The sequence below is a fragment of the Lachancea thermotolerans genome, assembly GCF_000142805.1.
Source record: "Lachancea thermotolerans CBS 6340 chromosome E complete sequence".
NCBI lineage: Eukaryota > Fungi > Ascomycota > Saccharomycetes > Saccharomycetales > Saccharomycetaceae > Lachancea > Lachancea thermotolerans.
Window position 1 is genome coordinate 478,161 of NC_013081.1, and position 19,120 is coordinate 497,280.

At 48.7% G+C, this 19,120-nt stretch overlaps 8 protein-coding genes across 8 annotated transcripts; 2 read left to right on the forward strand and 6 right to left on the reverse strand.

The window, feature by feature from the left end:
* Positions 1 to 1,966: 1,966 nt before the first annotated feature.
* TEL2 (Tel2p) lies at positions 1,967 to 4,045 on the reverse strand (the record flags this gene model as incomplete). The annotated part of the gene is made up of 1 exon (XM_002553672.1): positions 1,967 to 4,045. The coding sequence occupies one exon, from the start codon at positions 4,043 to 4,045 to the stop codon at positions 1,967 to 1,969; it is 2,079 nt and encodes a 692-aa protein (XP_002553718.1).
* Positions 4,046 to 4,240: 195 nt separating this feature from the next.
* On the forward strand, positions 4,241 to 9,133 carry ESP1 (separase; the record flags this gene model as incomplete). Its single annotated transcript, XM_002553673.1, has 1 exon — positions 4,241 to 9,133. One exon carries the CDS (start codon positions 4,241 to 4,243, stop codon positions 9,131 to 9,133), a length of 4,893 nt encoding a protein of 1,630 aa, XP_002553719.1.
* A 9-nt stretch (positions 9,134 to 9,142) lies between these two features.
* Positions 9,143 to 9,979, reverse strand: RRG8 (Rrg8p; the record flags this gene model as incomplete). Its single annotated transcript, XM_002553674.1, has 1 exon — positions 9,143 to 9,979. One exon carries the CDS (start codon positions 9,977 to 9,979, stop codon positions 9,143 to 9,145), a length of 837 nt encoding a protein of 278 aa, XP_002553720.1.
* Positions 9,980 to 10,182: 203 nt separating this feature from the next.
* On the forward strand, positions 10,183 to 10,809 carry KLTH0E05522g (KLTH0E05522p; the record flags this gene model as incomplete). Its single annotated transcript, XM_002553675.1, has 1 exon — positions 10,183 to 10,809. One exon carries the CDS (start codon positions 10,183 to 10,185, stop codon positions 10,807 to 10,809), a length of 627 nt encoding a protein of 208 aa, XP_002553721.1.
* A 101-nt stretch (positions 10,810 to 10,910) lies between these two features.
* On the reverse strand, positions 10,911 to 14,054 carry ASK10 (Ask10p; the record flags this gene model as incomplete). Its single annotated transcript, XM_002553676.1, has 1 exon — positions 10,911 to 14,054. The coding sequence occupies one exon, from the start codon at positions 14,052 to 14,054 to the stop codon at positions 10,911 to 10,913; it is 3,144 nt and encodes a 1,047-aa protein (XP_002553722.1).
* Positions 14,055 to 14,888: 834 nt separating this feature from the next.
* On the reverse strand, positions 14,889 to 15,815 carry ALE2 (Ale2p; the record flags this gene model as incomplete). Its single annotated transcript, XM_002553677.1, has 1 exon — positions 14,889 to 15,815. The coding sequence occupies one exon, from the start codon at positions 15,813 to 15,815 to the stop codon at positions 14,889 to 14,891; it is 927 nt and encodes a 308-aa protein (XP_002553723.1).
* An 839-nt stretch (positions 15,816 to 16,654) lies between these two features.
* KLTH0E05588g (zinc-dependent alcohol dehydrogenase) lies at positions 16,655 to 17,701 on the reverse strand (the record flags this gene model as incomplete). Its single annotated transcript, XM_002553678.1, has 1 exon — positions 16,655 to 17,701. One exon carries the CDS (start codon positions 17,699 to 17,701, stop codon positions 16,655 to 16,657), a length of 1,047 nt encoding a protein of 348 aa, XP_002553724.1.
* A 662-nt stretch (positions 17,702 to 18,363) lies between these two features.
* Positions 18,364 to 19,029, reverse strand: PIS1 (CDP-diacylglycerol--inositol 3-phosphatidyltransferase; the record flags this gene model as incomplete). Its single annotated transcript, XM_002553679.1, has 1 exon — positions 18,364 to 19,029. One exon carries the CDS (start codon positions 19,027 to 19,029, stop codon positions 18,364 to 18,366), a length of 666 nt encoding a protein of 221 aa, XP_002553725.1.
* Between the last annotated feature and the right edge of the window lie 91 nt (positions 19,030 to 19,120).

Genomic DNA, 19,120 nt, shown 5'->3' on the forward strand with positions numbered 1-19,120 from the left:
AATGCAAGCTCTTTGAGGACGGCCGGTGCTGCGAACGGGATATTCTAGTTCAAATCCTGTATGGCATTAATTACAAAATTTAAAGAGCCGAGCGTTAAACCCTCTTTTTCCGACGCAAATAGCGCTTTTTCGCTAATCCAAGCACGTGAATAGGACCCTTCGCGCGGAGCGACGGCTAATGATATTCTTGGCGCAACGCCGTTCAACTTAGTCCCATTCCACAAACCTCAGAACATATAATGGGAAGACTCATGGGCCGGCCTCTATTAATTTTTCTATTGTTGAACAACTGCTCATGTGGAGCATAAAAGTACATTGAAAACGAAAAACAACTTGGACTTAGGGAAGACAACTTCTCGGTGGACTAACTACCTGGGTTTCCATGAAACCAGCTTGCTTCGATGGTGGGGCGCTTTCAAAACATACATGGGGCCAAAGCGGTTGTTTTCGCACGAGGGGTGCAGAGAATGTGGTCACATTGTGAACGTCGAAAGTAGCAAGATTTAGTTTCTTTCATTCCATTGAAGTGAGAGTCTGTTTCTTCTACGATGTGTGGATATGCTCAGTAAACTTTCAAGCTTTCTTCCTTGAGATGCCACGATGAGCTCGCGTCAGAAGTACTGCCTAGTAGCCTTAAAGTACTCATGAGCGGGTACTCTCCGAACTATAACTACGGCCGTAGAAATACAGAGATTTCTGAGAACTCAAGTGCGCTACAACCAAACTTTGTGGCCAAAATACGAGTGATGCATCCTTTAATGGTAAACTTTTCTGCGACCGGGTATGCCGTTTAGCTAGCGCAGAGTTCTCTTCACTTCGCAAACAGGTCCTTGGATAATATAAAGCGCTTCATGCGACGATGCAGCGCAGCAAAAGCCTTTAACAGGAGGGAACAAAACCCCTTCCCTGATCAGCTAAGACGCGCCGTTTGTTTTGAATGTATTTGACATAACTAAAACTTATGTGGTTTGATCACTTTATTGGGCTTTTAGAATGCGGAGTGACGCGCAGGAAAGTGTTCTAAAGTCATATTCTGCAAGTTGAAGATTCTCTGAAGGTAAAAAAATCGTTTTACGAAAAACCGTCGGTTCAGGGCCTATGTGCTTGTCCAAATGCCAACACACAGGTAGTTGCTTAACAATAAAGATGGCGCAGACTCATACCAAACCAACTGAATGCGGAACTCTTATTTTTTTCTCGATGTCTTCTTTGTTGAAGTTACATTGTCAGGTTCTAGGGTTTGAGATCAACCCAGAGCGGCTGTTGGGGAAAGTTCCCGTATTATCAATTTCAAGGGAGGAATCCCAAAGCTACAAAGCTAACGCTTACTATCAGATAAGCTTAGCGTCTTTCGTCACCCTTTGTCCATTCCGAAGTTTCACCCTCTTGTTGCTCTTGGATGTTTGCCTTTTCAACCACCCTGGTTTTTAAGTGATGCCGGAGCGTCCTGCGCATACACCCGCTTAAGCTCGAAGACCTAATGTTTCCCTTGAAATCTTATCATTTCTTCTCCCGGCTAACATAATCGTGACGTAAGCTCTTGACGCATCACTCAAATGGACAGCGGTAGCTGATGGCTCCTCATTATATCCAATATATGAATGAACCTTGAGGGCTCAAAAACAAAAGTTTATCTTTTTATCAAGCTCTGGTGACTACATGCTATTCATGAGAAACGTCAATCGCTGTTGTAAATCCCTTTCTATTCGTGCCAAGATGCTGCTACTTCTCACATAGCACTCCTCAAGGATTCCACGACTCTTAATTTTTTAATAGTTCAGCAACCAACTCAACGAAATATACATAATCCCCAGCGTAGAAACGGAGTAGAACGTAGTGCAGACAACCGGGGAAAGTCTTTTCAGGAGCTTGACTGTTGCAGCTTCTCCATCTTGATGTTTTGATAATCACGGCAAATGCCATTGACTTTCTTTGAAAAACAATCAATCTCCCTGTGGTAAGTGCTCTATTCCAACTCTTGCAGAGCAAGCTTTGAAAGATTAGAGACTCTAGTCGCATCAACCTCGATGCCTTGTTCCAACGCATTCTCTAGAATGGTGCACATTTGCTGATACATGGCCCTAAACTCGTAATGAGGGAAGGATGCAGAAAGGATAATTTGCATGGTCGATAAGTAGTGTTTTTTGAACATATGATCATAGGTACCCATGTCTATTCCATTCAGCCAGCCATGTGCAAGTGGATAAAAGAATTTGGGAGCAAACTTTCTAAATCTGTTTTCGGGTGCAACTGTCTCTGATGCATTCATTTTCAATTTACGCGATTTCCACACAACTTGTTCACCTCGGAGGGGGGAAGCGTCGATGCGCGAAGACTGAGCCAAAGCTGGCTTGCTTTCCTTGTCGCCCTCGTCCCACGGTAAACGCTTCGTCGGAAAGTCTGTTTGCGGTTTTAAGATCATGTTGTCGTCAATTCCCCGAAGTTCTCGTGCCGCAAGCCCCAATGCAGAGAGCAAGCTCATTCGCTGCTGAAGTGATAGCTCATTTCCGAATAAAATTCGCACTAAATCCACCACCTTCTCAGGAGCGACAAACAACAGACTAACTAACGCGTTTATTTTCCATTCTTCAAAAGCAGGCTCTTCTAGAGTATTACTCAACGAGCCAATGATGGACAGTAAGATTGAGCTGTAGGATTGTATCTCGAGCTGGAAGTCTATCTTCTGACGAACAAGCTTTACAGTAGCTTTAAGAAGAAAGACTTGACTTCTGTGACTCTTATTGTCGAGTTCAAACTCACGAACCAAATCTTTCAAGAAAACAATCTGCGGACCCTCCTCATTGGTCTCCTCATCAGAAAGTTTCAGCGAGGCGAGCTCATTGTTTATTTTATTCGATGGTGAGCTAAAGCTTTTTCTCTCTAGGTTTCCTTCGACGTCAATGCCACTAGACGCCCAAAAAACCCGATAATCGATGTTCTCTGTCTTTGGTTTTAATATGACTGGTATTTCGATTGTGAAGCTGCTTTCATACTTAAGCTCGCTTCCAGCGATTTTCTTAGCTATGAACATTGTTCTTTCTCTTGCTTCAGAATTTTGTGAGCTCAAGCGTGATGTAACCGCATCTAAAAAGATTGGATCATGGCCTTTTTGCTCCCTTTCGGCACTTGTAAGCTTTTCAAGGAGGATAGAAAGTAGATAACAGACAGTTTCGTCCTCTGGGTGATCAGGCCTTGGAAAAAAACTCATCAAATACCGATATAAATTAAGCAGTTCAGTATCGGTCAAGAGATGAACCACTATGGCTTGAAGAAAATTACTTCTGAGTCTCATCAATGTTTCAAAGCCGATCATGCTTGTTCCAGTATGGAGGAGGACATTGTAGATGGAATCGCTGGAAGAATAAGTGGTATTCGAGTTCAGAAACTGAACCATAGACTTGACCAGTCTTTTTTGGGTAAAAGCTGATGAATTTCGAAGTAGCTGGACATATTTCCTAAACATGTCTTCGTTTGAGAAAACGAGGCCACCAAAAAACACATTCGATGCGCAAGCTGGATGCAGACTCAGAAACGAAATAAAAAAGTCAGTGCAGGCCTTCTCTTCAACGACTTCATGGCGAGCGAGAATGTATACTAGCTGGTTTTTCATTATTTCGAGGTAATCTTCGATATCAATTTCACCATTCAAAGCGTTCAACAATTTGCTACCAAAGAATGTCGCCTTTAACATCTGCTTTTCGGTGCTGCTCGTATATAAACGCATGTAGCTATTCAGGCAGGTAACGTTGCTACGAAGCGTATCGATCAGAAACCTCTTACAGATCTTAGCCTCGGTCGAGTTTTGAAGCAGTGAAATAAAATTCATTACGTGCGTAAGAAGTAGAAAGGAGTTGCTTAAATTGGAGACCAAAAGCTTCCTAACTTGATCGGATAGTGAAGGATACACTAAAACAACATATTTCACTATTACTGCGGCTGCCTCGATATTAGAGCGGGTCTCTTCTTTTAAAGTGATTAAACATTGGGATATAACCTCTAAGGAGGGCTGGGATTTCAAAGTCTCAATAGCCTGATTCACACTCATTGTATAGCCATCAGAGAACACGTAAACCAAAACCTATCAACTCAATATCACTAGCTGTCATGCTAGTCTCAAATGAGATGCATATTGTGATTACGATTTTTACTTTCAACTTTCACGACTATCATTTAACACAAATAGTCCTGCATATAAACAAACCAAACGCGAAGGAGGCAACAATTCGCTCTCGAGATACTGATGGGTGAGAAAGATGTTGCATTAAGCGACATTGATTTAAACAGTCCTATTAAGAGGGTTGGCTCAACTACGAATGCCTTTTTCGAGCAATCGAAAGAGAACAATACTGATACATGGCTAAAGAAGGCAAAAGAAGACGGGCTCTGCGACAACTCAATTGCACGCCCGAGCCTGCCGATAAATATTGAATTGGAGCGTAACGAAATTCACAAATTTCTTCAGAAACCATGCCTTGACTTAGCAGACAGAGTTCATTTAAGCTCAAGAAGGTTGTATCAAGCATATCTGTGGAAGCATCAAATAAAGCGCATAAAAGAATTCACAAAACAGCACATGCTTGTAATAATTAAGCTCATTGATCTTGGAGGAATTGAAAGTGCAGAGCAAGAGGTTTTGAATTTGTACAACGGAACAAACCTCGGAAAGATAGAAACCTTAGACCATGTTCTTCTAGCCGACTTTTCCGTCTCCAATAACTATTACCTTTCAACGCTCAAACTGCTTGTTATGCAAATAATAATAAGGGGTAAAATGCACGATAAACATTCAGCAGCAATTATACAACTTTTTGCATACGACTCTCGATATCTTCTTCGAAGTGAAAAAACCAAAGCCCAGTCACTCATTAAACTTTTACTGAATTTCTTCTCGATACTCCCCACGTACAAGATCCTTTTTGGCCTCAAGTTCCTACAATATATCAAGCAGTTTGACTTATGTTATGGAGACTTTGTTAAAAACATGCCAATTCAGAGATTTCAAGAGCTATTGTCACAGTGGGGCAGAAAATCATTTGTTCACATATGCGATTTCCTGAACCTATTTTACGTCAGCTACTCCAAACACTTCTTCACGGTCGATAAAATAATGCTTCACGACATCACAGAAACAATTCACAGCGATCGAGTGAAACCGCTTTTATGTTGCTTTGACTCTACCCCACCACATCAATGGGAGCTACAGCTAAAATCGCTAAGTCCTTTATCAAGCACGGAGAAAAACTCTTTGATTGATTTTATGGCGGAAAATCTAAAGGAAAGAGCGTACGACTTCCCCAAACTTATACTGCTGGCAACGTGGTTCCTGAGAATCTGCAATAAAGAATTCGTACCAGCTCCGAAGGAGGTTTGGAGGGTTATTGACAAGATAACAATTCTCATTAACACGCATCTTAAGCTCATTGACATGCATGTTTCGAAAGAAATTATGGGGACCTTGTCTGATTTCTGCATAAATAATCTTGAACCCAAGAGACTGCTCAACATTGTTAACGTTGGGTTCAACTCCTTTATCATCTTCAAAAATGAAATATTCCTGTTTGAGGCTGCCAAACTCGAAATTGCTAGACAAGTTATTCTTGAAAACGGGGACCTCTGCCTCTCAAGGCTTGAAAAATTTATTTCGAATGCATCAAAAGAGTACCGCATTAAGCTTTTCTCAATGTTTTTCAATATATTCACTTGCTTCAAGTATGAGACATTGGCTTCACTTATGCATATTATGACACAATTTTCGCGATCTGTTAAGCACATCAGAAATTTTTCAAGCAAAGAGCTCCTTGAAACTTCGGAGCTAATGCTATGTTTGCTGTCGACTAACCAGCCGGTCCAAACTACATCTATTAGTGCTTGGAGCCCTCTGACCCAAAAGCTTTTTCTTTCTCTTTCTGATTTTAGGGGAGCAAACGATATCGAAATCAAAAACGGCAGAGAACCATTAGATCCATTGAGACCTTATGAGCCTGTGATCATGTCAATGTATTACCTTGGCCTTGAGATCAAGAAAGGTTCATGCATCTCTCTAGCAAAAATAACAGACGCTTTCATCAAGGAATGGGTTCTGAGGTCCGATCCTCTGGGGGAGCCAGTCTCGTTGTTGGAACTGTCCTTGGTTGATGCTTTGTTTGGTTTTCTGAAATTCAATAAGTTTTACAAAAAAGTGGTTCACCTTGCGAATGCGCTCAAAGAATCCTACTTTTTTAGTCATGAAAATTGTGCAGAAAACGTTTTGGAGCAGCTTGTTGAAGGCTACGCAGGTCTGCAATTAAGGGATTGTGTTATCGCCACATCTACGGAGGTTGAAAGCAGGCGAAATCCTTCTCGAATTGATGACATGAGTGAAGATGAATTTTCTCGATTTGCGAGGCTGCAGCTAATGAAATGCTTTTGGAAAAAAGACGTTAACACATTCAATGAACTTTTTGTCGAAAAAGTTCCTAAAGTTAAGCCAGAAGTTTTCGATGTCAATAATACCTCTCGAATTCCAACGAAAACATATCTCGGGTTTTTGATACTTAACATCAGGATTACGAGCACCGCATCCGCATTACAGCTTTACAATGACAATATGGTAGAGGCCTTGATTGAAGCTAAAAAATCCCTGAAGCTGTGCCAAACTTTGCTAAAAAAGTCTGCTCAACTTCCGCACAATGTCAGGTGGGATATACTTACATTCTTGAGCAAATCCTTTTCAGATGTCATAGACATTTACACACACCTCGGTGTGTCAAAAGATTGTGACTTCTATACTACCGAGTACTTGAGAGTTGCATGCTCAGTAAAGGACGCCGTTATCGTCCACGAATGCCTTCAAAAATCCGTCGTTTATTACAGAATAACGCTTCAAAATAATCTCGCTGGAGCATTGATCAAAAAAGCTAACGCCGTTTTTGGCCGGCTCGATGGTAGTGAAAACTTTGAAGCTTTAGCTCTTTTTTTGTTCAACAATGGTGAAACAGACAAACTTAATGAATCCCTGCATCTGTTTTTCAAGGACCACTTTAAAGACAGCTTCCTTTTTGCCTCTTGGAAACTTTTATTAGGTTGCACTATAGATATCACTCATGGGCACCTCCAATTCGTTAAAGCTAACGACATCAACTATAGCAAGGAAATTTACTCTAGAATCTCATTGCAAATGGAGTCAGATCCGTTTTTTAGAAGCATGAGGGATTCTGTAACATCAATTCCATCATTTGCGCTGCGAATTCCCGACAAAAGGACAGAAATTTGTATCAAAGGCATCGAATTCAACACACCCGTAAAAAACAGAACTCGCAACGTCATCATAAATTCCCCAAGGCCGTCCTCTTTAACCCCCCGGGGTAAATCTTTGAAACAGAGTTTCGACCGAGCGAAGGCCACCAACGATCTTGAATTAATCAAGCGCAAAATCGAATTTTTGGATATTGAGGGCATGAAAAGCTATGAGATTGCAGAGGCGTCTGCTCTGTACTCTCTGTCGCTTTCGCTAATAAGTAGCATCAATGCTTCGAAAGCTTACAGTTCAGTTCTCGACCGAAAATTTGCGCTGGCTGAAATACCGAAATACACGCCCATGTTTTTTGACAAATTGCTGTCCAAGCAAGGTAACGAAATTTACAGTTCTTTTATTCCCAAGTGCATACAGCTGAAAGTATCGGGGTCCAAAAATTCCACGGATTCTACCAAACAAGTGCATCTTTCTGAGGTCCAATCCAGTTTTGGACTGGAGTTTAGTGGAGCATTTAATGTAATCAGCATAGATGTTTGTGAAATCACGGGAGATCTTCTGCTCTCCAAGATGGACTCTGGCAGAGATTCAAAAGTATGCCTCAGACTGCCCCTTAATAGGAGCAATTCCAGAGACATGGATGAAATCGAGTTGAGTTTTGATAATGCGGTAAATGAGCTGACACAGATCATTAAAGAGAGCAACAAAACAACTTCAGTTGAGGTTACGTCAAATATCAGCACCAAAGATGCCCGAAAACGATGGTGGCAGTACCGTTACGAGCTTGACTCTAAATTACAAAGCTTACTTTCCAAGATCGAAAGCTCATGGTTTAGCGGATTCAAAACTTTCTTCGCCCAAGAGATTATAGAGCAAAAGGATCTGGAGAAGTTCAGAGTTTGTTTCGAGGAGATTTTGCAGCAAACTCTTCCCACAAGAAAACAGTGTGGAAATCCAAGCGATTTTTTCCGAATTAACGATGTTGTTCTCGAGCTATTTCTCAAACTAAATCCTTCAGACAAAAGCTTCATGGAAATGATGGAGGATCTCATTTTTTTTGTCTTTGATCTTTTGCTCTTCCATGGCGAGGAGAACGCTTATGACGAGATTGATATCGATTCCATTCATGTTCAGCTCGAGGCACTGATCAATGATTACCGAAAAGAGATACCTTCTCCAGCAAAAGTTTCACACACTTTCCTTGTAGTATGCAGTGCTGGACACATGATACCATGGGAATCATTGGACTTTCTCGCCAGCAATTCTGTCAGTCGTATTCCCTGTTTTCAAACCCTAAAAAGCATCATGGATGACCGCTCGGGTCCTTTCCCTCCGACGGTTGAGCTTGATGAAAGGCTTTCAATGATTTTAAACCCCCACGGCGATCTACAACGAACACAATCAAATTTTGACGACATCTTTCGAGAATGGAGTAGAGAGCTTCCAGATTCCAATCTAGTCGTAGGTGAAAAACCAGAGGAGTCGAAATTCATAGAGATGCTGAACAACTCAAAAGCTTTTATATACGTGGGTCATGGGGGCGGAGAACAGTATGTGAGGCTGAAAAAAATCAAGCAGCAATCCAAGATAGCTCCTAGCTTTCTCTTAGGGTGTTCGTCGGCTTTTATGGAAAACCGCGGGAAACTGGAGCCGACTGGTGTTTCATACTCTTACTTATTGGGTGGTTGCCCTATGGTAGTTGGAAACCTTTGGGACGTAACTGACAAGGACATTGACAAATTTAGCAGGACTATGTTCGAAGAGCTCGGACTAATTGGCGGGTCCAAAATTCATAAGACGGTTTCCGAGGCCTTGGCTCTTGCTCGAGGCTCTTGCCAATTGAAGTATTTGAATGGTGCCGCACCAGTGATGTACGGTATACCGCTCAGGTTTACTCGCTAAAGAATGCATTTATATAATACGATCAGCTTGAAAGGCCAATAATCTATAAATAAGAAAGCATAGTGACCGGTGTTTTGAAGAACACAGCTCAATGTCCCGATTATTTACGACCTTTTCCAACTCTGGATCTTTAATGGGGTAAAGATTAAGAACAGTTGTGGCCAAGGCAATAAACGGATTCTCAGACTTTCGCAGGCTTATAGCAGGTAGTTGAGGATTGCACACAATGATGACATCTCTGGGGTCACTTTCAGGCGCCTTTCCAAGGTGCATTAAGGTGCTCGATAAAGCTTCTCGTAAAGATCCCAGCATTTGCTCTGTGTAAGCCTGGGAATACCATTCAGGCTGTGTTGCAACGTCAGCTTGATTTATGTGCCTGATGGTGGAATTTGCCGATGACGGGAGCCACTTCATGGCACTGGATGCGTATTTGTGAACGAGCGCCACAGAATTACTTACATACGAAGTGGGATGCCCTCTTTCCATTCCAAAACTTGGGCGAAGCTCAAATGGTTTACCACGAGCCGCTGAGATATCCGTATCAGCCTTTCGCAGCTTAATCTGTACCAACAGCTCCTTGGGAGCTCTAACTCTTGTAATTTTGTCTAGTCTCATTGGCGATGCCAGAAGTTGCGCGAACATATTGCTGTTTAGCTCATATGGAAGACCCTGTCTCTTCATTGACCGTGCGTCCCGCAAGTAAAGTTTCCGGGGTTTGCCTGACCAATTTTCGAAATTCGAGATCAATGGACTCGCATCGCAGCTTGGTTTCTTGGGTATTCTTTTCGTCTTCTCAAGTGCTACTAGACTCTCGAGACACCCTTTAAGTACACTAGGCTTGCTCATAATTCATAAGCTAAACCGCACCGGCATCAGTCCAACAGTCCTTTATACGAAGTCGGCCAATTTTTGGGTTTTCAATAGTTCTTGCGAACCCTTGACTAGGTAAAAATTTCGTTACCCCGGTATACATTATCCTGCTCGAGCCAATGGATGATAATCAAGTAGAGGGATAGTTAGATCGCTCCTGGGATCTTAGTCGAGACAAAATGAGGTTTCCTATAGTTCGATTTCAACCGACTCTTGGGAGAAGCGCACTGGTGCAGCAAAAGTTCAAAGATTCAATGGCTCGAATGGGCGGACAGGCCATGATCCTGACCTCCGCAGGTAAAAAGGCTCTTCCACACGACCTTTTCCGCGGCGTAACGCTTTCTTCGGTGAGTTCGCTCTCACTGAAACCACAGCCGCTACTACAGTTCAACTTGCAGCTTCCGTCGTTTACCTCCGAGTCGCTACATATGCATGAATATTTCGCTCTCCACCTGCTAAAACCGGATGCAAACTCGATTACTTTGGCGAGAGCCTTTAGCAAAGGGGCTATGAAGAACCACGAGAACGGTGAGGTGGTGCCAACCCAGCCTTTCAAAGAGCTAACAGAATCTGTGCATTACAGAACATACGGGTTGAGCAATAGCGATTTAGCTGTCCCCATATTAATCAACTCAGAGCGCGTATTTGTATGTCGCAAGAAAGAAGTCTTTCGCGTAGGGGACCACGAAATCTGGGTCGGAATGGTCGACGATATCATCGAGGGCGACGACGTGAATCAGGACGTCAGCGGGGGATTGCTTTATTGCAACAGGAAATTCCACAAGCTTGGTGGACGGATTGAGTAAATGAGAAAAATGTGCTTCAAGAACTTTACATAGCGCGCATGCTGTCTATAGTACTATAAATTAACGAATGTATTAGTTAAAGCTGAGCACTTATGCAATGGTTAGCTACGATACAGCGACTGATTCACATTTAAGGCGTCGGGGTCATCGTTTTCCTGTATCCGGTTTCCTGACATGAAATAGTCCGTCATGTTGTTGTTGCTCACATCTCCACCCTTCTTAGAAAAGAGTAGGCTGTTCAGAGACCCAAACGAAACATTCTTCTTGTGCTTTCGGACATGCTGATGGTTGGTAGAGCCCAAAGTCTGAGAGCTCAAACTCTGCCTAGGGTTCGAATAGATGGTCTGATGAGGCTCACTGATAAAGGTGGAAATACCTCCGGGGTTTGACGTCTTCCTCAAATGGACAGGAGCGCCCCGGCTTAACGGGCCACCCTCTGCCGGTCTTCCACTCCCCGCTGGCTTTTCGGTAGACTGCTCGCTATGTGGCAGGTTCTTGTCAGTTTTCTCTTGCGACATGTCTCTGTCATTTACGCGGAGGCGAGGAACATTTGAACCCTGGGTCTGGGCCGCAGCGGCAGTCGAGTCCGGGTTCCCCAGACCAGGGGTGGAGGCTTGTGAGCTTGGCCGCACTGGTATGGCAAAATAGCCTCCGCTTCCGCTACCTCCCGAAAGATGACTCGCAGGGGAGTTTAGAGGTAGGATACCAGACCCGGGCGAGTGTATTGGGGAGTTGTTGGAGCCAAAAAAGTTCGTTTGACTGTTCGAGCCAGGCGAATTTACTGGTGCACTACTTGAGCCAGGCGAATTCATTGGTGCACTATTTGAGCCGTCAGAACTGCCTCCACTTGGGACAACACCAGAAACATTTCTCTTTGAAGCAGAGCCAGGCGTACGATTAATGGGTGTTATGCCATTACTGGTAATCACAAACCCCTGCTGTTTCATAGGCGTATCAGAGCCATGGCCGCTAGAACCAGGTGTGGTCCCACCTCCCGAGTGGTTCGTAGGAGTTGGGGACAAGTGTGGTGAGGGTACTTCAGAGGGGCTCTTCAAAGAGGAGGAGCGTCTTTCTCCCGCCGTGATTAAGTTTCCGTTATCGTCAATCGCAGGAGTGTTAACCTTTGCTCTCGCAAGCGCTGGATCTTGCATTTCTTGTGGACCCAGATGAATAAACTGAGGTTTACTCCGAGTCCCTGAAACCTTATGTGAAGGCAACCTATCTTGTCTTCTACCGTTGTTTCCTGACTCTGCCGCCATCTTCGAGAGGTTCATGGAGCTCGCGCGATTATGGGCACGAAGAATCTTCTCCTCTATAAACTTTGCTCTCTCGTCGGAGTTCATGAACGAACTCAAATTCTTCACCTCGGTGACCCATTTTTTGAGATCCTTGGCGTCCTCAGGTTTGCTGCTTGCAGCTTTGAAAACCCACGTTGCAACATCATCTAAGTCTTCAGATGGGCCGTGGGCTCCCGCTCCGCTTGGCAATCCAGCAATAGAACCATGATGATGCTGATCCTTTTTGTGCGGCTGAAGCTTGCTTCCACTCTTCAAAAACTTATGAATAGATGAAGTTGACTTCGAAATGATTTTACCGGTCTCGGCAGACTTTTTTTCAAAATTATTATAGGAAGTTACCCCGCGAATGCTAAACTTATGCTCGCTCGCTTCGAGAAGTTGCGCGCTATTCAGCGAAAGACTTGTCACCGGAACCATGGCTCTCTTTTTACTGCCGGTTTGAACCTCACCGTGATCCTTCTTCTCAGAGTTCTCTTGGGACAGCTTGAAAAAGTTGCTCGACTTGAACTCATGCAAGTAGTTGCTGGTCAGCACGAAGTAAGCTTTGTTGTAATTTTTTAGGATTTGCGACTTCTTGCATAGGTAACCGGCCTTGATACATTTTGCGAGGGAGGACTTCATCTTCGGGTATCTTATATCAGAAAGTTTTCTAGGCTGCGGTATAGGTTCCGTCGACTTCCAATCGATGAGGCACTTGGGGTGATGGCCCACAAAGTGGTCCCACTCAATTGCGGGCGGCTTGCTCAGCACGCCTTGGTGCAGCTCATTGCACAAGTTGCTGATGGAAATACGCGCGGAGGTGCCAATGAGCGCGGAGTAACGCTGTAAAGTGTGCTGAACTTCGCCGAAAATGATCTTTTCCAGCTCCATGCCGGATGATTGGAGGTTGATGTAAGCCTCTTGCAGGTAGTTTTCTTCCAAGAGCTGGCGCTTGAGCTGAAGGTCGAGCTGGAGCTTCAGGAGGTAGGGGTCGTGTTTAGGCTTCAGCTTTTGGTTTTTCAGCTTGAAGATTTTTTGGTCGTTAGAATTGGTGGACATGAATTCCACCGCAGCCATGTACTTCTGGAGTAGCTGGCCCGTGAGCGCGATGTGTTCGCCGATGTTGGTTCTGAAGTCACCGTGCAGTTCTTTGATCTCTTTGATCTTGAGCTGCAGGTCCTTACGGAGGTCGTCCAGCTTGGGAACGACCATGGTGGTGATTTCCTTGGACATCTTGATCTGCTGGTTAGCGATGGACGCATGGTATTTCTTGAGCACGACCTGGATGTCTTCAATCGAGCCGGAACCAAACTTCATGAAGCCCGAGGAGGCGGAGCTGTTGTCCCCCGGGGCCATGGGCACGTTCTTGACGTCCAGCGCGGACTGCGACGAATTAATGCCGCCCGGGCTTTCTTCGCCCGGCGCGGAGGGGGTCCGCAGTGAAGAGTTTAGGCTGGCCGCGCTGGCGCCTGCCTGCTTCTTGGCCCTCTGCTGGAACGGATCTATGACGCGGTTGGTGGACTCCTCAAGGTCTGTGAGAAAAGAGAACTTGACGGTGCTGCGGAGGCCGTAGTTGATCCGTGCGAACCGCTCCTGGGCGTACGCGACCTCGCGCAGGTAGTTGGCGAGGCCCTTGAGGATTTTACGCCACTTGTTGAACCGGTCCAACAGGATGTCCGTTGGGTACTCGCGTACAAATCCCGTGGACGTGCTGTCCTGCGAGGGCTCCGTGTAGTCCGACGTAAGCCCCGACTGGGAGGGCAGTGGGACGTTGACGTAGTACGGCGAGTGGAAGTCTGTCTTAGGCAGGATTGTCTCTGTATCCTCGGACGCGTCCGCGAGGTCCATCAAATACCCCGAGTCCGACGAGAACAGACTGCTGGCATCGTCCTCTTCTCTTTCTGGCGCCAGAAAATCCCTTTGCGTGGGCTCCGTGTCGTGGAACCCGCTTTGTTTCGCTGAGCTCATCGCTATGGCACGCGCGCGGCTAGCTTGTGTGGTTTCAGTGCTCGACGACGCTGGCCCGCTCGTTCTTGCTGCTGCTGGCCGACTGTGCTCGCGCTTCGACCTCTTTCGAACGCTGTTTTTGAGAAGCTGTTTTTCGGCTGGTGCTACACAGAACTCGTCTATGTCTATGCTCCCGCGGGTTTAAAACTTCTGCTGACCTGAACTGGCTGACAGGTCTGTTCCACACGTTTGAACGCTACGACTCTTGCTAAGTTGCAGTTTGTGGCTGGTTCAAGCCCCTTTTATATCTACGGGTTCAAAAACTTTTGGCTCAATTAAACACCACTTTTGATCTGCCCGCAATAATGAGATCAAAGAAAGCTAGTCGCGAAATAATAGCGCTTTTAGACAATTTGTTGCGACAGAAGACAACCCAACGGCGACGGAATGGCACGAGACTTCCCGGACTCTCGTGCAGATGGCGTGGAGTGGCTCTTTATCTATATAAGTGGAAAACTGGCGTTTCCCGCCTCTTGTATGTAATCACCATCTGATGGCTTAGGCGATGATCAAAAAAATAGTAGCTTGATGCGTAGGCCAAGCGGCAGGTTGGAAGAGGGCGTTGGGCCCAGCGGCTGGGTGCGGGGGAAGTTGGCGAAGGCATGGCCTGTGGATAGACCCGCGACGCAGGTGCCTGGGCGCGCATGGGCAGCTCGCCAGCGTAGCGCGCGAAGAGCGAGATGGGCGAAGCTCGTGAAGCTAGCGAGGCAGGCGGGGCGAGCGAGGCTAGCAGAGCTTTTACCGGCTATTTTTAGGGCGCGGGAGTACCGCAGATTGTCTATACAGGAGTGTGTGTTAATGGGCTTCGGTCGCGGGCTTGTCCTGGACGCGGCCGCGGCGCGACAGTATGCGTTTGGCAACGAGCAGCATCTGGCTAAACCAGACGACGTTTAGGACGTCGAGCACAAAGTTGCCCGAGACAATGGTCAGGGTCTCGAGCGGCAGGAAGCGCGGATCGTGGCGCATTTGCCAGAAGTCGCGGCACAGGTGGAAGATCTGGCACCAGCCCCAGACAATGCGCGCGCCGAAGAAGACTAGGACCAGGGCGACGTTGTTGGCGAGCTGGAACACGTTGAGCACGCGCGCGGCGCGCGTCGTGTTGTGGTCCGAGAGCTGCGGGAAGAACTTGATACCGAACCAGCGCACGTTGAGGAACGGGTTCGAGAGCTCGAACAGCAGGAACGCGGGCGCGTAGAACTGGATGTAGGGCTTGAGGCCGATCAGGAACATCACCGCGGAGATCACGCCGTGCAGCACGAAGGGCGCGCTCGAGTACACCATGGAGATCAGAGCGTCCCACACGAAGTACCCGATCGCGAACACGCACACGGTGTCCGTGTCGCGCTCTTGGCGGAACACGCGCTGCTCCGCGGTCGGGTGCGAGCTGCCGCGGCCGTGCGTGCGCCAGTAGCTCAGGCACAGGTACAGGATCACGAAGCTCTGCACCAGGCTGACGAAGTGCAGCGCGGCCTGGTTGACCAGGCCCTGGCGCCCGCGGCGCGAGTGGTCCTTGCTGTGCGCGAGCCTGCGCCGCACCAGAGGCGGAAAGAGGACCCACTTGCTTGCCAAAAAGACCGCGTGGTACGCCAGGGCCACGTAGAGAACAGAGTGGAGGTGCGCCAGGATATTGGGCGACGTGATGATGCCATACCGCGTCAACCAGTGGATAGGGAACCTGGAGGGCGGCTCCAAGCCCATGAGAAAGTGCACAGCAGCGTCCATTGCCGAGCCTTCACGCCTGAGAGTTGGGGTGTGTCTTGAAGGTGGGTGAAAGTTGTGTACTTTTCACATTCAGGTGACATGTGAGGGAAATACGAGCGCCAGCAGATATGCACGGCGGACGCAGAACAAAATAACGATCAGGCGCGGCTAAAGAGGCGCCCGCGGGTCATGTGCTGGGCGACGTGGTAACGCTGCTGGGGCATCACCAGTCGGTGTTCTAGTGGACATGGAAGCCCACAGACAGCTTATTTGACCCAAGAAAATAGTTCTCTCGAGCGTCGCGGGTGGAGAATTCACGGTCTGCTCGAGCACATGGCGCATGAGCGACTGCACTAGGCGTCAGGGCTGGCAGTAGCGCCGTCGTTCCTCGAGCACGCGGTGTATTGAGCAAGCAGCGGGCCTGGCCCGAGTCATATGATACTATTCTGACACCGGAGCGGACGACAAACAAGATGCGGGCGACAGCGATCCTCGCCGGGCCTGTGTCGAGAGTTTACAATGCCAAAAGAAGCACACGCGCGCAAGCTCTGTCACCGTCCAGAGCGGTGATAACCTGCCGGGTCGCGGGGCGGTGCCGGCAGATGTGCGTGCGTGTGTGTGTGCACGCCTGTGCGCTGGAGACAGCACCTTGGAGACACCCCGGAGACACCCTGGAGGCCTAGGGATAAGGGACCGGAGAAACGTATAAAAAGGCAGCGAACTGCTCCCCCTGCTCCGCTGTGCTCGCTTGTCGTTTTGTCTGGAATTCAACGCGTTTCGCATAGAACATGTTTGCATACACTCGTTACTTAGAATAAGAACCTACGGGCCACGCGCGCGCGAGCGCGTGCGAGGGCGCCTTACTTGGCTGTGTCGACCACGTATCTGCCGGCGATCTGGCCCTTCTCCATTTTCTCGAAGACGTCAGGCAGCTCGGATAGACCGACGATTTTGATGGGCGACTTGACCAGGCCGCGCGCGAAAAAGTCCAGCGCCTGGCGCGTGTCGGCCCTGCTGCCGACGTAGGAGCCCACGATGGAGATGGACTTGACCACGTGGTTGAAGACGTCGGAGCAACACTTGGCGCCGCCGGGCAGCCCAACGAGCACCACGGTGCCGTTGGCGCGCACGTAGTGGGTGGAGGACTCAATGGCGGCCTCTGAGACCGAGACGTTGACCACACCGTGGGCGCCGCCACCCGTGACCTCGAGGATCTCCGCGACCACGTCCTTGGACTTGCGGAAGTCCACGAAGTACTCGCCGCCCAGCTTCTTGAATAGCTGCTCCTTCTCGTCGCCGCCGTCGATACCGATCACGCGGTAGCCCATGGCCTTGGCGTACTGTACGGCCAGCGACCCGAGCCCGCCCGCGGCGCCCGAAATCGCGACCCAGTTACCGGCGCGCAAGTTCGCGGACTTCAGCGCCTTGTACACGGTGATGCCCGCGCACAGGATGGGAGCCACTTCCGCCAGGTCCGTGCCCTCGGGGATCCGCGCCGCCTGCACCGCGTCCGCGGTCGCGTACTGCTGGAACGACCCGTCGTGCGTGTACCCGGACAGGTCCGCGTGCGGGCAGTTGGACTCGTTGGACAGCTCGCACGACTCGCACGCCATGCACGACCCGTTCAGCCACTTGATCCCGGCCAGGTCGCCCAGCTTCCAGCCCTTGACGTTCTCGCCGATCCCGACCACCACGCCCGCACCTTCATGCCCGCCCACCAGGGGCAGCTTCGTGGCCAGCGGCCAGTCGCCCTTCCACGCGTGCAGGTCCGTGTGGCACACACCCGAGTACTTGACGTTAATCAAGATCTCGTTGGCTGCGGGCTTGGGCACAGGGATGTCCTTGTACTCCAGCTCCCCGCCGTTGGTCTCGAAAACCACTGCCTTCTGTGTCTTTGGAACGCTCATTGTTTGGATGTTGCACTAGTTTATGAATATCTGCGATGTGGGAAAGATGTCTGATTGTCTGACTTGTCTAACCTCTGTAACTTTTGTAGATGCGATGACCTGCTATCTAGAGCTTGACAACTTTTAACTTTCCATCACCACAGCGGCTCGCTTATATACCTCGCGCCGAGCCCGCGCTGCTGCGGCCTGCCGGGCCGTTCCAATGGCAGGGCTCGCCGCAGAACAATGCCAACAGCTTTTGTTGGACCTTATTGGGTGTGACCGAGGTCATCCGCGGGGGCCAGGTCCGGTGCCAGGTTTAAGCTTTGTTTAAAGTTGTGGTGATAGTTATAAAAAGCGGAGTACCGGTGGGGCGGAGGTCCGAAGTCCGCCAGGGGTGAGTGCGGGGTAAGTGCACGTGCTGGGAGCGGGAGAAGCTCTGGGCGGCGCATCACGTGAGGACGTTTCGAGCGCTATATCACGTGATGCAGATGGATGTCTGGTCGCCCGGTACGGGGATCCGTGTTCCGTCACGTGGGCGAAACTCTGGATATATGTATCACGTGTTCTTTACGTAAGGCTTAAGTCACGTGGGCCGCCCGCGGGGCCCTCTCTCTCTATCTCTCTCTTTCTCTCTCGCCGCCAGCCGTAGTTCTCGCTGGGGTCGAGACGGCGCACGCGTCTCACGCGCGCTTCTCGCTCGCCGCCTCCGCGTCTTTCGACGCCAGCAGCAGCGCCGCGCGCTTCAGCTGTATTACGTTCGCCACCTGCTTAAACACGTACCCCGGCAGGCACACCGCCGCCATCACGCCGCCGATGTGCGCGCGCCCCCACAGGGGCACGTCGAAGTGCTTCAGCTGGGGGAATCCGTACAGGTACAACGCCAGGTAGAACAGCTCGTTGAACGCGCACACCGTGAACAGCACCCACCGACGGCTGTAGTACATGTACAGCAGCCATTGCTCCTTCTCGATGGTCTTGTGCGACGCGCCACCCGTGCTCAGCGTCGCGTACATGTGCAGGTAGTGGCTCGACAGGTCCAGCGAGATCAGCAGCTGGAACACGGGCGCGTACCGGGGGAACAGTACGCACAGGAAGCAGATCAGCGAACTCGTCGTGGACCGGTCCGTGACCATGTCCAGGACCGCGCCGAACCCGCTGGTCTGGTTGTACTTGCGCGCCATTGTTCCGTCCAGCGCGTCGAGCAGACACGAGATCCCGTATATCCACGTCGTCCAAATGGGATGTTTAGCCATCAGGAAAAACGACAAAATTGCCGTGAACACCCGCATGTACCCAATCTGGTTGGGCACATACCACAACACCTGCGATGCAGTAACCTTTGCCATATTTCAGTCTAAACGCGGCTTTTTCTCTTTGTTGTCCGGCTCCTCCTCGCGGTGCTCGATGGTCCTTGCTGTGTAGTTGATGAAAACAGCT